The sequence below is a fragment of the Atheta coriaria genome, unplaced genomic scaffold (assembly GCF_025399875.1).
Source record: "Atheta coriaria isolate IRGN ID8LTWV9N9 unplaced genomic scaffold, Caltech_Dcor_3.1 hic_scaffold_15_pilon, whole genome shotgun sequence".
Taxonomy (NCBI): Eukaryota; Metazoa; Arthropoda; class Insecta; order Coleoptera; family Staphylinidae; genus Dalotia; species Dalotia coriaria.
In genome coordinates, this window is record NW_027045457.1 from 820390 (window position 1) to 834044 (window position 13655).

The 13655-nt window shown below is 43.7% G+C and overlaps 1 protein-coding gene across 1 annotated transcript in view; it reads left to right on the forward strand.

Moving 5' to 3' along the window:
* LOC135802041 (maternal protein pumilio-like) overlaps positions 1-13250 on the forward strand; it is a 105024-nt gene extending 91774 nt beyond the window's left edge. The window contains 8 exon segments of the mRNA XM_065315576.1: positions 9791-10096; positions 10164-10407; positions 10587-10706; positions 11049-11606; positions 11609-11666; positions 11668-12071; positions 12159-12327; positions 12452-13250. Coding sequence (XP_065171648.1) covers positions 9791-10096; positions 10164-10407; positions 10587-10706; positions 11049-11606; positions 11609-11666; positions 11668-12071; positions 12159-12327; positions 12452-12704 — 2112 coding nt within the window. The 3' untranslated portion in view covers positions 12705-13250.
* The last annotated feature ends 405 nt before the right edge of the window (positions 13251-13655 follow it).

Here is a 13655-nt window from a genome sequence, read left to right on the forward strand (position 1 = left end):
ACTTATCGAGTGTCGCCACTATGGATCGTGTTGTGCCTTCGTCTTGGAAGTGCATTAAACTTTTCGAAAACTTGCAGGTGTACGTTGTCCTGTTGCGTTGTTCTTTCGTTTTTCACCATCTAAAGTGGTGCAAAACAACGGAACATTGGCAAAGTTTCCGCTCGCAAACACAAACACGTCGTCGCGACCGGTGTGGCATACTTCCTAGAACGATTTTCTCCTTACCCTGTTTTTCGTCGCAGTGATGCAGCACCACCTGCAAACGTAAAACTCTGCTTGCTTGACATTCGAATGATGACTGAAAAAAATCACAGCTCACAATGCCATTTGACGATCGGAATCGCTTTGTCGCCTAACAAGCTTTGCAGTTTCATTAAATAAACGCGTCGGGCGCAAAAGGGTGCGAAGTGCACGCGCCCTCCGCGTTCGCTTGACAACCTGGCTGGCAGGACAGCGCATCCTGTCGCGTCGCCTCGGCGAATTTCCAATAATCCATCAATGTAACGTCGGAACGATTCAATTTCCGGTCATAAAATTATCGACTCCGCCACCGGCAGCGTCGACGCGACAACATGCATTCGGTCTGGCCAGCCGCCACCAGCCGAGCGGCGATAACCTAATACTGTTGGCGGGGTCGAGATTTGCGTTTTAATTGGGAAATTGGGAAATTACGTTCGTGTGTGCATGTCGCCTATTTTGTTTGCTTACATTCCGCATAATACAAAACAAGTTTATATCAAAACAGAAAAGCTTCATGGATAATAATTAATATATCCGTTTAGTTTACTATTGATTTTTTTAGCCTAATTTAATTATTTTGCATCATCCGCAAAACAACACTGCAGCTTTGCATGATATTATTATTATTATTATTATTGTTAAATGCACTTTATTTTATATTCTGTATGTGGTGCATTGTATTTGCGGTAAGTGCCTTCTGTCATTTTCACATTGCCACCGCTGCTGGAATTTCGAAATTTCTGCGGCCGTCAAAAAAATGCAATATTGTCAACCGGGCCTCTAAATTGATTTATATAAATCGCGCATGGACTCTACGAGCGCATTGGTGCATGGATGCATGCCGCCTGCATTCTCGCACCGCACAATACCCATTATTACCAGTGTGAGAAGGTGCAAAACGCGAATGCACTCGAGCATGCCGTCCGATTACCACCGCGCGCAAAAAAAAATCACGCACGGTTCGCCGGCTTACGCAATCAATTACATGACGGAGACGGCGTGAGGAGACCACTGCCATTGGTTTCATTACGTAGGCGTTCGTTGTCCTGCGGTGTGTGTGTGTACGTGCGATCGAGGAAATTTAATTAAATCGGCCGTTTTTTGCCTCTACAATGTGTACGAATCGAACGAACGTTTCCCTAAACATTCATTCCGGCACGCATGGAAATCATAGCTTGTCGCAAGTTACAAATTGCAAGATAAAACTTTTATTTCTAACTTATCATTTAAATACTAATCTGTATTTACACATTACCCGCGCCGGCATTATCTATTTTATTGTATTCCCAGCGGTCGGTATCAACGTGAAATTGACCGACTTGGCTATACTTAATTGACGCTTAAACGTAAAACGCGCGGTGAGCGAAATTTTAAACAACACTCAAATTGCTAATTAATATATTAGTATACATGGGGCGCGGCGAGATTGGGGGACAACAAAACGAGTGCTCATATGTGTGTGTGCGTGCGGCTGTCGCTCGGTTTCGTTATTAATTTCGAAAGTTCTTGAAAATGAAAGTAATCCGGCTATCGCCGGTCGCCATCTAGAGCGATACCAACCATTTGTGATCGATAGGACGGCCGTTTAGTTAATTAAAACAAGGAAGCCTTTCGCACCACATATAGACTTTGTTCCTATTTCCAGGAATGAATTCCGTGATTTGCGCACATAGGTTCACAAATATACACAACACAACATTGTTGTTTGATACAAAGGAAAATTTGATACTCGCTGAAATTTTAATCAACGCCTGAAAGCTGCGTATACATCTGCGTATGATTCATTTTTATTTGTATTTGGTATATGCGTATGTTTGGTGTGTTGATTAAATTTCGTACGTTGCATGTAAACATGCAGATTTTCCTGGTGTCGGATTGCAATCAGGTGTGATATGTTGTGAAAACACAACATATGCCCAAGCAAACATTCGATCCGCGATGAGACAAAAGCTCTTTGTTTAGAAGTATTCGCGTCGATACGCGGTTAAATCAGGGATGCTTAGGGTCGCGGATGAGAGGATCAAACTGTTTGCTTCGAAGATCTATTGATCCCTTTCAATTCACTGTCAGAAGGTATCCGTACAATATCTCCAAACCCACTTGACAGAAGCTATGATTTGATTCAATCATATCAGAAGGCAAACACTACCTAGGTCCACATTTTATAATCTAGTCTAGACTAGACTTGATGCAGTGTTTGTATCTACGGCGAGTTTTTATTGTAATTGAATACATCTCCGGGAATCGATCATCTAACCATACCTTTTTTGGTGGATTAATTGTTGCTTGTTCAAGAAGCGCTCGTTCTGTAAAAGGTGAAGAAGCGTGCGCCCGATCAATTTGCGCGTACTTACTCCATCGGCATCACTGCTGATTGGTCGGAAGCACTAGCCGTGAAGACGTCGGGAAGGTCCGTGTGCGCTTCTCGCGTAACAGAACAATAACCCAGAAGTGGAAGACGCTGGAAGGTTAACGAACTTTTTGTCGTTCGCACGTAACAGAACCGCACACTTGCTCCAACAATGTACGAGTATATGCCTGTGTTTGTGTTAAATAAAATGACGGTAACAACCGTGCCGGCTGTGCCAAGATGCTAAGTATCGCATGCATATTATTGAAACACATTCGAGACACATCCAGGTCTGCGGAGTCTTCCAAGATTCCCAAGACTTCTGAGACCGCCAAGTTTACTGTTACGACGCTTTTCTTAAGCCTACATACACATACACATACGAGTACTACATACTTATTTTACAGTATACTTAGTTAATGATGAAATAATATTGGAAGCGTATGTTTTAATTTACAACTTGAAATGCGTCTTGAAATTTATGGCTACGTGATTCAGAATTTTGTAGACATATTTAGAATGACACTGTATGTACGTATATGTGGTGCATGCAATATCCATAACGAGCGGGTTGTTGTCTGTAATGGAAATTAGGCTGTACGTTGCCAGTCTAATTATCATTAAACGCGAACGGCATACACTGTTTAATCATCAAATAATTAGCTTGATGCGAGTTCTAAACACGCTTCGGTGCCATTTTAGCTATCTACGCGGACGATTCCAACTTCTCTGGACAACATGAGTCTGTTTGACATTTGCATTGCGAATTTCCAAAAAAAATGTGCACTCTCCGAAATTGGAACATGCTATCCAAAAAAAAAAACACAACCTACAAACAAAATAAAAGAAAAACAAACACGCATCGACCCGCAAATTCTTTTTATTGAGGACGTCGTTCATGATTTGACAAAGTTTGATTGGTATTTTCTTTTTTTACGAACTCAAATAAAAACGACGTGTTTACGCGCAGTAAAAATCAAATAACAAGCGTGCAACTTGCTGGCGAGCTGGGGTTATTTTCAGTTTTATGTTGTGCGCGAAAGACGAACCATTGGAAGAGGTACCCCGCGGAGTTTTCGTTTGATGAACTCGAACTCGAGTAAACTTTAGCCGAGCTTTACTTTCCGGGTACACTCAGCCGCGAGGCGCAGCGTCGGCTTTGTTCTTTCGTGTCGGCAAAGTTGTGCCGAGTCGATATCAAAGTCAAAGTTATGTTCTGGTCACACCGATGGCACGTCATCCAGACAACAACAACATGGCCGATAAGCGGTGCGCCATGTTCGCTAGATTCGTCGACCTCGGGCGGCGCTGAGTGGATCGGGAACCGTTATATCGCTTCGGACCGCTCGATGTGGGGCACACGCATGACCAGGCATTGCCCGCGGTCGCGGCTCAAGACATATCGTCTCCAAAGTGACTATGGATTTGTTTTACTTCGGCGTGTGTTCTACCTTCGATTGATTTTCACGCGGCGTCGAAGTGAACAAAGTTGGTTGCGAGCGTGAACGCGACCGGTCGTTTCGCTGGGTGTTGTATGGGCCTGGTGTTCGGGGCGTTAATCGAGCGTGACATGAAACAAATGTTAAATATTATATTAGTAACAACAACTATGCTTTGAGCATAACAGAAAAACAGAGTGAATTATCGACGCAAATAAGCGCAACAAAACATAATAAATATTGTATGCGTCCAGGATTTCAGCTAATAATAGCTAACGATGTAACGCCTGCAAGTGCTGCAACCAAATATACGAGTATCACGGGGTAGCAAGCAACACATTCGCTAGCATGCAAATCAAAAGTGTGTGAAAATCGCGTGTCGTGTAATACAAACCGCTCGCGATCGTTATCGACACGACATCCGCGCGTAAACCAACCCCACCCACTTCGGGCAATATAAAATCACCCTCTTTGCATAGTAGTGATTCGTTTTTAGTTTTCATTTCCCGGCTCTTGGCTGTGATCGAAATGTGGAAAAATTCCATTGAGTGCGGAATAAATTTCGCCTCGAATTAAATTTGAATTTGAAAACAGTCGTTTTACAAATCGATTTTTTCCGTGTTCGACATTCCACCAGCAGCAGCAGCGGAAATTTGCACCAGAAAAGTCACTTTCGTAATCGATAGCCACTCGTACCTAACCTATAACGTGCGATTCAGTCCGGTGCAGTGTGTGCTCTTGAACTTTTCATTTTCAAATGAAAAATGTCCGGTTGCAAAATGTGTAACGATCGAACAAACGAATGTGTTTAGCGTTTTGCACGTTCGACGAGATGGAAAATTAATTGCGAAATTAATTTATGCACATTGCGCTAGTACTGCGCCTGACACTTTTCATCGCCAACCGTATCGTCCGCATCTGCACAGTTTACATTTCACACCTAATAGAATAGTGTACTGCCAGTACATGAATTTCGCTTCCATGAATATGCAGCATTCAATAATAAATATTAACGAAGTTTAAAAATTGTGATAATAGTAATTTTGACTTGTCATTTTAATATAAATTGAAGTAAATATTTATGATGGTTATTATGTGTTAAGGTCTGTATTCACTTTTAATAAATACTTTTATTACACTCTTCATGCCTCGTCGCCTTTGGTTGTGTGGTTGTGTTTTGAATTAAATTAGAAAAGAAAGTGGACTATTACAACTTGCTACACACGACTCTCGACTTAAGTTATGGTAACTGTGTCTAAGTTTGCTTAAGCCGTGTTGGCTCGGCGGACACTTTTGACATGGACATTATGCTCTGATTATGATCATTAGCTGCTTAATAAACGCGACTCACGGCGGATTTTAGTCGCGGTATAGGTGAAGCATATTATTATAAATTTTTTTCACTCAATTTATTTCAGCTTAAGCTGAAATAATCAATTAATGTAATATTTACCGGCCGAGTTATGAATATTTTTGATCACTGTCTTCCAATAGTAAAATAAATGCGTGTGCGAAATTCTATTTTCAAATACGTCAAAGAAATATTGAGTTACTGATGTTTTTGTGATATGGCATGCAAATTGAAATACTCGGACAGCTGAAGTCAGCTGCTCCTTTTGTACGGCCAAATTTCAATTTATTTTGACTCCGGACTTTAGTTTTCCTGCAAGAAACGTGCTTTTGATCAGAAACTTGCAAGTTGTTCGTGCAGGTCGGTCTCTAACTTAACGCATCCACTTAGCGATGTGTGTAAGTGACGTGCAGGCTATTAAAACGCAACTATGTGCGCGTCGTACACGAATCCCGCCAACTTGCCGGGTCGCCCTTATGGTTGCGGCTTTATGTTAATTGCGTTTGCCGCTCATATCGCACGGACGCGTATAATAAAGCGACTTGCATTCATTTTTCCTTTGATTACTTCGAACGCGCGCGCGCACACACAAAGTGCACAAACGAATGCAAAATAACGCCGACGAGAGTTGCGCGAGCAAATAGCTTCCAGTGGGTGGCCGGCATGTCGCCGGTCCGCAAGACTGAAAACAAATTCATAATGCACTTTTTATGTCCGGCCATGGAACGCAACAAAACATCGTATGCTAAAGCATAACGAAATATGCTAACATTCAGCGCTGAATTGGACTGGACTTGACTATGGGCTCGGTTTAGAATGGCAAAGAAAAGGTAGAAAAGCGCGACGTTTTTGCACAGCAACAGGTCAAGGATAAGGTTATGTGGGTGGTTAGTTAACACACGCAATCTCGAAAGTTAAGCAGCACGAATCGAACCGCTTTTCGGTTCGGTTCAGGGCTCACTTTGCATGTATCAAACGATTAAAAATAAAAATGCGTGCATGGCCGGATGGTGGGGCTTCTCCTCTGATCGAAAAGCCTCCAACACATGGTAAGATGTCTAAACATCAAACAAATTGCCTTTGACTCACTGCCAATATTCGACGACGACGTGTTGCTGCAAAATCAGCCGCATTACATAAAATCACTCTTACCAGCACGCTGCCCAAATAAATGTCTTCGGTAATTGCTATAAATGCAACATTCAACACATATATCATCCCAAGAATTCTTATTACTACAACACCATGTATATATCTCAATTTAAGTGAATTTGAATTTGAACCAGGCGGCTGTAAATCATTTTTAGTTGAGTTTTATCGCGATAAAAGATCATCCTCCGTGGCGGATAAAAATAAACATCTATTTAAATAGATGATCGCGGCGTGCACAGGCCACAAGGAAACGAACCGATGCGAATGCGCGCAATCGTACGTGCGGAGCATAATGGTGGTCAGGAGATCAGTTACAGTTATGCTTAACGCCGGTTGCACTCAAAGTTCTTCGCCGTTTGCTCAACTGTGTGTTGGCAGCGGTACAAAGAATCTGGTCGTAACTTGCCGCCGCGAAGATAAGCGGAATCGAAAAGAGCCGCGCCGAGATGCAAACGACATTAATTCGCCTCGCTACGGAGAAAAGTTTTGCGCGCGCGCTCGAGATGTAATGCAAGCGATGACTTCCTGCGGCGCGCCGGCGGCGTCGCCACATTAAAAGTTCATCATTCAAAATTTGCCACTTTGTAATTCATACGTAATTGCATTGCACGCCAACTTATAAGATTCTAATGTAATAAAAACACACCAATGACGAGATCGCGACGTGCCGCCTGTGCGAGTAGAAAGAACTTTTTGTTTCATATATACTCATCATATAAATCAAGATTTTCGAATTTAATTCTGAATGCGCACGCGCACTGAATTTAGATTCTAATCATTCTAATGGTGGTACTTTTGCACACGGTTGACGGCGTGATCGTCTTTTGAGAAGTTTGATGCTAAACTTTCGACTTTTGCCAGACTTTTAACATGCGTCCGAGATGGCGAGCAAACACAAAAAGCACGGAAATAAAAGTTCAAACTTTGCGATTGCGCTAACTTTAGCCAGGCCTGTCAATTAGCGTCAGCCTGTTTCACTCGGCTGAAACAAAACGCGCTTAAACATACGCAATAATTGAATTGTTAACCTCAACTTTACGCTATTCAAATACAATACATAACGAATCTACGTACATTTGAAAGGTTTCGTAGAAATCAGAGCAAATAATGTTAAACCACAGCTCTTTTTTCTGATATTAATATATATTTAAAGATTTTAGTACCTTGCACAGTTTACACATTTGCATGCCTTTTGCTATCGTAGAATCTTAAACGCTGTGTAATAATTGTGTACGTGTGTTGTGCTGTATAGGCAACATTTTATACGCTTCGCTTTACAGTTGCACATTATGCAGTTATTAGCCGCATGCTGACCGGACTATCAGACGATCGTAATAAATTCGCATTACGTGCGACTGCATTATTCAGCTTTCTTTCCGGCCGTACTATCGTACGCACGCGGAGTTTGCGCATTGCGTAATTGGAGAATGTGCGACCTTATTCGTCGATCTAAGAGTTTATGGGCGTGTATTGTTCGCTTAACCTTCGATTAACGGCTATTATAATTGAAGTACACGTTTATAGATTAAATATCGTTAAAAATTAAATTTCATATTTTTGAGGTTAGATTGGTGGGCCTTGACTAATGAATTTTGTAAACATTAAACGCTTCGTTTGGCTTGACTTAACAGTGAAAGGTAGACATATAATTAATAATTTTGTATGCGTTGAGTGATCTAGTTGTATCCGGCTTGTTATAAATTTCGCCGAAAAGAGCCATATTTCTCTGGTGTGTCTACGCGTCATAAAGGTTGCCTACGGCGTTGTGGTGTGTTGCTAACCTCACATTCCGACTTCTTTTCTTTGCCTGCTCGCCTAACTACTTTCTTTCGCTTAATAAGTCGAGCAGTCAATTTACACGCTATCTTTGATCTGGCTGGAATTCCACGCGGCGTTGATAGAACGCAAACAGTTAACGATACATCAAACGAAATCTAAACGAAGCTGTCCACCATTACTTGTGAGTTTTGTACCTTTTCTCAAAGCAAAGGTTTTGTCCGCACGCAACAATTGCCGATCGGTGAAAGGTGTTGACTGTTGAGTTATTCGCGTCTCGGATGCTGCACGCGTGCGCGCCTGCATTGCTTTAGCATGCAATTGCATTTTCCACACGTTCGGATGCTTTATGCGTACGTGCTACGCCGCCGTGCGTTGTTTACGGCACCAGGAAGCAACGAACCGGGCGCGCGCGCCGTGTTAATTACGCGCTGTGTACGCGAACCTCGCAATATTCTCTCGCGAGAGTACGCGCTGAGCTGCGTTGTTGCATAAGCCGTTGTGCAGAGCGCGCCCGTCGTGTCGAGAGTTGTGTGTCACGGTCAGGGCCAATTTCGCGCTTTTGTAACCTCTGTAAAATTCCTCAACGGCGCGGCGCTTGTTTTTATTTTTGGATTGCGGTTTGTCTGCGCTTTTATTTTTTCTCTCACACATGTGTACTCGATTCTTTGTGAGCGTATAAAGTAAGTCGAGCATTGAAATCTCTCACAATCAGGACATTATTGAACGTGTTTTGTGCATCACTTGAACTCGTTATTTATATTTTAATTTTCTTATCATCGAGTTTAAACATGAATACTTTTTGTGGCATTTACTGGTATATACCTATATATGAAAGCATTTTGTTTGTGATTACTCTCTCCTAAATGTGATTTAAGTTTACGTCAGATAATTGGATTGTTTTGCTGGCCTTAAACCACATTTGAATTGTTTTCTTTCTACCTAGCGGGCTGCCGGCATTCTCAGCAAGGCTAATATTTCAATATTTCAGTTGAACGCACGCTTTCTGTGCGCATAGCTAGCGCGCTGTCTGCTGCCTGTGTCCGACGAACACAATGAGCAATCGATGGAATTTCAATTACGCGCAAATGCATGCCGTGCGCTGGCCGCGCGTACAATAATATGATTAATAACTGATGAATTTCGCAGGAGATGTCTGCCCGCCAGACATAATAACATTTGTAATATCGGCATGGCGTCCCACACCGGCACTTCTCCAATTTCCCATTTGTAGATGAGTATTGCTCCACTTCGGGCGAACATTCGTTATTGATATTGTTCATTAATAATGCAATGCTGCATGTATTATTGATCTTGGTTACAATTTAACGTATAATAATTGCGGTAGCAATTAGTATCATGTCGGTAAAGGTGGAGGGCTGTTTGATCTTGCGTACAGTGAAGGCTAATGAAGTTTTATATTAACTTGTTTTTGCAAATAAATTTGCGCAATACTAACGTATTATTTTTTTCCAATTTTAGCAATTGTTTCGCTCGCAACAAACGCAAGCGACGACACCGAGCGCCGCCACGCAGCTGCAGCTTCTTCAACAACAACAGCATCAATACTTGGCGCAGCAGCAGCAGGCGGCCGCTTTCCCGCAGGCAGCTGGCCCATACTTGGTAAACGCCCAGCAAGATCCACAGTATCTCATCCCGGCGCCGCCATATTATGGTGTTGCCCCGTGGGGCGTGTATCCGGCAAACCTCATCCAGCAGGGTGCAAGCAACGGCGCACGGAGACCACTTACGCCAAACGGCACCGCCGAGGCTCAGCAACAAGTACAGGTATGCAAAGACTGCGTAATGTGAAATTTCAACAAGGTGGTCACATGTGTCACTTAATTATTTTCAGCCACAAGTACCTAGTGGTTACATCCTTCCCTACTATGATCAGAACGCGGCTCCCATCCTCATGGCGCAGGGCGCTGCGATGCGCAACGGCACACCGATGCGACTCGTTTCGCCAGCGCCGGTGCTCGTCCAGCCGCAAACCTCCAGACAGACACCGGCCGCCGCCTCATTGTACTCCAGCACACCACAGAACCTCTACGGTGCCAACGTGAACACCTCTGTCAACGGCACTACGCTTGAGGTAAGTTTCTGTTTAATTAATCACAGCTGTTCCATTACGCTTGCAATCTAACACGTGCTTAATTTACAACAAATACCGCATTAATTGTTTTCACACGGCGGTTGTAGACCGACGTGTTTTGTATATAAACATTTGGTGTTTGTTTACGTGTTGTGTAATCTACTAACTTTCGGTGTCGGTTAGGTGTGGCCCAAGGTTCAGGTTTGTTCCCTACATTGCACGCGCCCCCGTCTGCCCCATTCGGCAGTTCCTCGCTTGGTACGATTGGCTCTTCGGCCGCAACCACCACGTCTTTGCATACAGGTACATTATTAACAATCACCGGACCTATTTTATACTCGCAATTTGCGATGCGGAAACGCCGTGTGTTGTGGTCTGCTTCTGAACCGGCTTGACCAGTTACAATTTGCGCTGTCCGCATTTGCATTTTGGGGTATAAAGTGTGGTTTTCACCCCGCGTGAAACAGTTTTGTGCGATCAGCTTCGGTGGTCACACAATCTTGATTCAAATTTTCATCTTGTAAATAAAAGCGATACTAATATTAACATTAACAATCACGCTGAGAGCGTCTCGCTCTATTTGCTTCGGTATCTAACACCGCCGCGCGATGACGTTCGTTTGTAACATGCCTATGTTCTCATTAGGGCTCGGCCTGACGTCGACCACAACTGGCCGCCGCGACTCATTTGATCGCAACACGTCCGCGTTCTCGCCATCGTTGGAGTACCGCCCGAAATGGCCCGCTTCTTACGGCCTTGGCAGCAGCCCCAGTCCTCTGACGGGCTCCTTGACTCCGCCGCCCACAGCACCGCTACAGCTCGGCAACCTGGTGAATTCGCGTGTGCTTTCCGCCGCGCCTGGCGCCGAGGCCAAATATCGCAACTCGGTAGCTTCTGGTCTCAGCTCCGCCACTACTATGTTCGGCTCCAACAGCTCGCTCTTCACTAAGATCAACTCGCTGAACACCACCGTGTCAAACGCATTGGACAAAGGCCCACAGGGCAGATCTCGCCTCCTTGAGGACTTCCGCAACAACCGCTTTCCGAATCTGCAGCTTCGCGATCTCGCGAATCACATCGTCGAGTTTTCGCAGGACCAGCACGGATCGCGCTTTATCCAGCAAAAATTGGAGCGCGCCACCACTAACGAGAAACAGATGGTTTTCAATGAGATCCTGTCGGCCGCCTACAACTTGATGACGGACGTTTTGGTAATTACGTCATCCAGAAGTTCTTCGAGTTTGGCACTGCTGAGCAAAGACCACATTAGCGCAAAGGTGCGCGGACACGTATTGCCTCTAGCACTGCAAATGTATGGATGTCGCGTCATCCAGAAGGCCCTGGAATCTATTCCTGCTGAACAACAACAGGAAATTGTGCGAGAATTAGATGGACACGTGCTGAAATGTGTCAAGGACCAAAATGGAAACCACGTGGTACAGAAGTGCATCGAATGTGTGGACCCGAATGCGTTGCAGTTCATCATTCAGTCATTTGCCGGGCAGGTGTACAGCTTGTCGACACATCCGTACGGATGCAGGGTGATTCAGCGCATCCTGGAGCACTGCACGCCTGAGCAAACTTCGCCCATCCTTGCCGAGCTGCACACCCACACGGATCAGCTTATCCAGGACCAGTTTGGCAACTATGTTATTCAACATGTGCTAGGTAAGAATTGTACCGAATGTAACCTACCATTAACCACGTGAAGGCGGTAGCGTCATAGAATGGGGAATAAGTCATTTTGCATTACAGAACATGGCAAACCGGAGGATAAGTCTCAACTAATTAACACCGTTCGCGGCAAGGTGCTGGTGCTGAGTCAGCACAAGTTCGCCAGCAATGTTGTTGAGAAGTGTGTAACACATGCAACCCGCAACGAGCGGGCTTTATTAATCGATGAAGTCTGTGGCTTCAATGATAGGTAAGATATGTTATTATCTCACTCTTCTACCGGGAAATTGTTTCGTCGTTTTCCTACCCTGTGCCCAGAAACGTGTTTTCTAGGAAATTGTTGTTGTAATAACGTCCATTTTGTGGCATTTCAGCGCTCTCCACGTGATGATGAAGGATCAGTACGCCAACTACGTCGTACAGAAGATGATCGATGTGAGCGAACCAACGCAGCGCAAGGTGCTAATGCACAAGATCAGGCCGCACCTGAACTCGCTCCGCAAGTACACTTACGGCAAGCACATCATTGCTAAGCTGGAGAAGTTCTTCATGAAGGCGCCCGGACCATTGGGTAACATCGGAGGTGAGCTGGGCCCAATTGGCCCGCCGACGAACGGTGTCATGTAAGCGGACGGCCTTTGCTTCCAACAGGACATCGTCGTCGAACGACAGACCGATTGCAATGCGATCGGAGAAATGCTAAGGCTAAAACACACATACACAAAGCGTAACTTTTAAGTTTTTTTTTCTCTTTTTCCGACCAATCGCAGTATGTATAACAAACACCGGAAGAATGAGTGGCGACAAGGTTGTTGCTAGCATTCTTGACGATTCTACTGCATGGAACCAGTATTTCATTTATTTTTTATCGTTTATTGTATTTTAGCATGTTTTTTATTACCCATATAGTAACATTTAGGGCTTTAGGTTTAGTTTAGAATGATCATGTATTCGTAGAGTTAATTTCGTTCATCCCGAGCTTTCGGCTACACCCGGCACAGATATTATATGTGCATTAATCTTCGGTTTTGCAAAGCACACGTCAATCTTGAAGCGTTCCTATTGCATTCTAGACCAAATTTTGTAGAAAACAAATTTCCGCTATGCGAGGTAGCGCAAGATGCGATGTGAGTATAAACATTAATAACAAAATAAAAATTGATTTGAATTGTGCGGCGTTGCACCACGGACGGCACTTTGGAAGTGGGAAAGCTGTTCATTGGAACTTTTCTTTTTCTCAATATTTCATGACTGCGTGTTCATTTAAGTAACGTGTACATATTATTTTTAAATTATTTATTGTGCAGGATCATTTCGAATCTCTTCAGTACTTTTCGAACACTCCACACCGCCGAAACTTTAACCGAAATAACATGAAATTTTACAAAATGGAAAGACTAGAAAGACTAACTAGTACACGAAGTGAAATTCAAAATCGCATGTAAATATTAGGATAAAATCATTTCTTTTTTCACCCGGTACGTTTTCTGGTACGTTCAAAAGCGAATCATTGACGAAAACACACACAGATCATCCTGACATTAATAATTGTGATATCGAATCCTCAGGAATAGTTCT